Raw genomic sequence first — 2,126 nt, forward strand, 5'->3', positions numbered from 1 at the left:
AGAGAGAGAGAGAGAGAGAGATCTGAACTGGGCTCACATGGACCGTCGTTTTTTAGACAACTTCCATGATACATTTGGCTCAAGATCAAAGGCATCCTTTAATAAAATATAAGTACGTCACTTYGGTTTATGTAAGATATCAACTGCCCATTTATGCTTATAAACTTCAAAATAAAATAATTTAAGATGTTCAAAATTACGTCTTAACTTATTCCTATACATCAGTGRTGTCCAAAGTGGGTCCTGGTGGGCCGACATCCTGCTATAAATATACTGAAAATCTGCCTCCTCAAATAACTTCTCCATATGTCTGGCACAAGCATATCCATTTGTGAAATTCCAAAGAAAAAAGTGTTTTGTTAATCTACGATCTGGGATATTAATAAACCTATTCCACAATCTGATCATATCTACAATATATTTAACTTCACATGGTTCCCAACCCATATCTCCATATAAGGTCATTTAGGAGCATTTCTGTTCACACCTTTATTTCTAACTGAACCTCTTCAAGCTGAGTCTGACTGGACTTTAATACCTTCTTCAAATGTAACATATTCATCCACAGTAAGTCCCAAATAGTTATATGTTTTTGTAGTAGACAACGTAGTAGGCCCAAAACTAAACGTAAATGTTGTCAATCCATGACAGTTTTCTGAAATGAATAACTTGAGTTTTATCACAGTTTATCCTTATATACCTTATATCCCTATGTATTTGTATGTATGCATTTATTTATGAGGTTAAGGATAAATTGTGATAAAACTATATGCATTTCATGTGTGCATACATACATATCCATACACAGATCTATAAACCAATAGATCAACAGATATATTGATATTTGTAGATACCAACATAACACACAGCAGATGAAATTAAACACCAATGTTAATGTCTCCACCCACCAACACTCACCATGGCCTTCGACAGGATATGCAAAGCTGAACATTGTTCCAAATTCCACCTTTTTCTCATATCCAGGGACAGACATTAAGGTTGGTCCAGAAACATCTTTGGTCTCCACCTCAGACAAATGAACAACTTCAAGTTACTCTTTGGACAGAAAATGATGACAGTGTTCAATCTCAACTCAAAATGTGCACTATGTTGTGGAAATTTTCCTCTAACAAAGAGTGAGGAAAAACTGTTTCAAACCCAAAGAACCAGAGAAAGAATATGTTCTTAATCAGTATTTATTTGTAGGCTCTGCTCACTGATCKCAGTCAGGAGAAAAAGCAAACAAAACTTTAATAATCATAGTAACCATAACATTTTCCACTGCAACTACATGAACAAAATAAAAGATGTTAACTTGTGAATCTAAATTATGAATTTGTCTGCTTTTCCTGCTGCTACCTAAAAATTGCATTTTATAATGACTGCACAGTTTCCACAGTTCAGCATAACTTGCCAGAAAATAAAKAATTCTGCATTCTGAATTTATCAACCTGAAAGAAATAATAACGTTCCTTTTCATGATCTTAGTCAATGACAAATGAGTTTCAAAAATCYTTTCAGTTTTTAAAACTGGGTTTGAAGTTAATATTATGAAACATCCAGTTGAAACCATAAAACCGAGACAAAATAAASACAGAGCAAAACGCCGGATTTAGAGAGTTTCTTACCTCTATGTCAGAGATTGCAGACTGAAGAGCACAGCTCCAGTTGACCAAACCCTCTGAGCGGTAAATAAGACCAGAGTCACACAGTCTGACAAAAGCCTCAGTTACAGCTCTGCTAAAACCCTGAAATCAGACAAAAATAAGACACTGAARTAGGTTGGATTTGGAAGATACTGAAACAACATGCAAATACACATTTCTGTAGTAAATGGGTTTGCTGCTTCCTGCACAAGGAAGAACAAAGACCTCTTAGTAAGTTGACTGAAAAAAATCAACCCTGTCCACAACACAGCAATTCAATCAACTGAACTGAGTCAGCAGAGTTTCAGAAAATATTTGCATTTAGAGTAAAAGTCTGCATTTGCTGTTAGGAAGTATCRAATGCACTGGAGAAGTAAAAAAAAACACATAATTCTCACAGTGCTCTCCGGCTGGTCCAAGAGGAAAGAGGTCCAAGAAAAAAACTGTCGATGAAAATAGTCTGTCAATAATGATAGAATT

The 2,126-nt window shown here is 35.2% G+C and overlaps 1 protein-coding gene across 1 annotated transcript in view; it reads right to left on the minus strand.

Annotated features, from left to right (window-relative positions):
- The window catches only part of vars2 (valyl-tRNA synthetase 2, mitochondrial), a 28,998-nt gene that overhangs the window by 20,706 nt on the left and 6,166 nt on the right, over positions 1 to 2,126 (minus strand). Inside the window, exons 7-9 of the mRNA XM_017309157.1 lie at positions 2,045 to 2,119; positions 1,629 to 1,748; positions 919 to 1,027 (exon numbers count right to left, since the gene is read on the minus strand). Coding sequence (XP_017164646.1) covers positions 919 to 1,027; positions 1,629 to 1,748; positions 2,045 to 2,119 — 304 coding nt within the window. The remainder of the gene's footprint in view (positions 1 to 918; positions 1,028 to 1,628; positions 1,749 to 2,044; positions 2,120 to 2,126) is intronic.

This window comes from Poecilia reticulata, linkage group LG2 (genome assembly GCF_000633615.1).
Source record: "Poecilia reticulata strain Guanapo linkage group LG2, Guppy_female_1.0+MT, whole genome shotgun sequence".
NCBI lineage: Eukaryota > Metazoa > Chordata > Actinopteri > Cyprinodontiformes > Poeciliidae > Poecilia > Poecilia reticulata.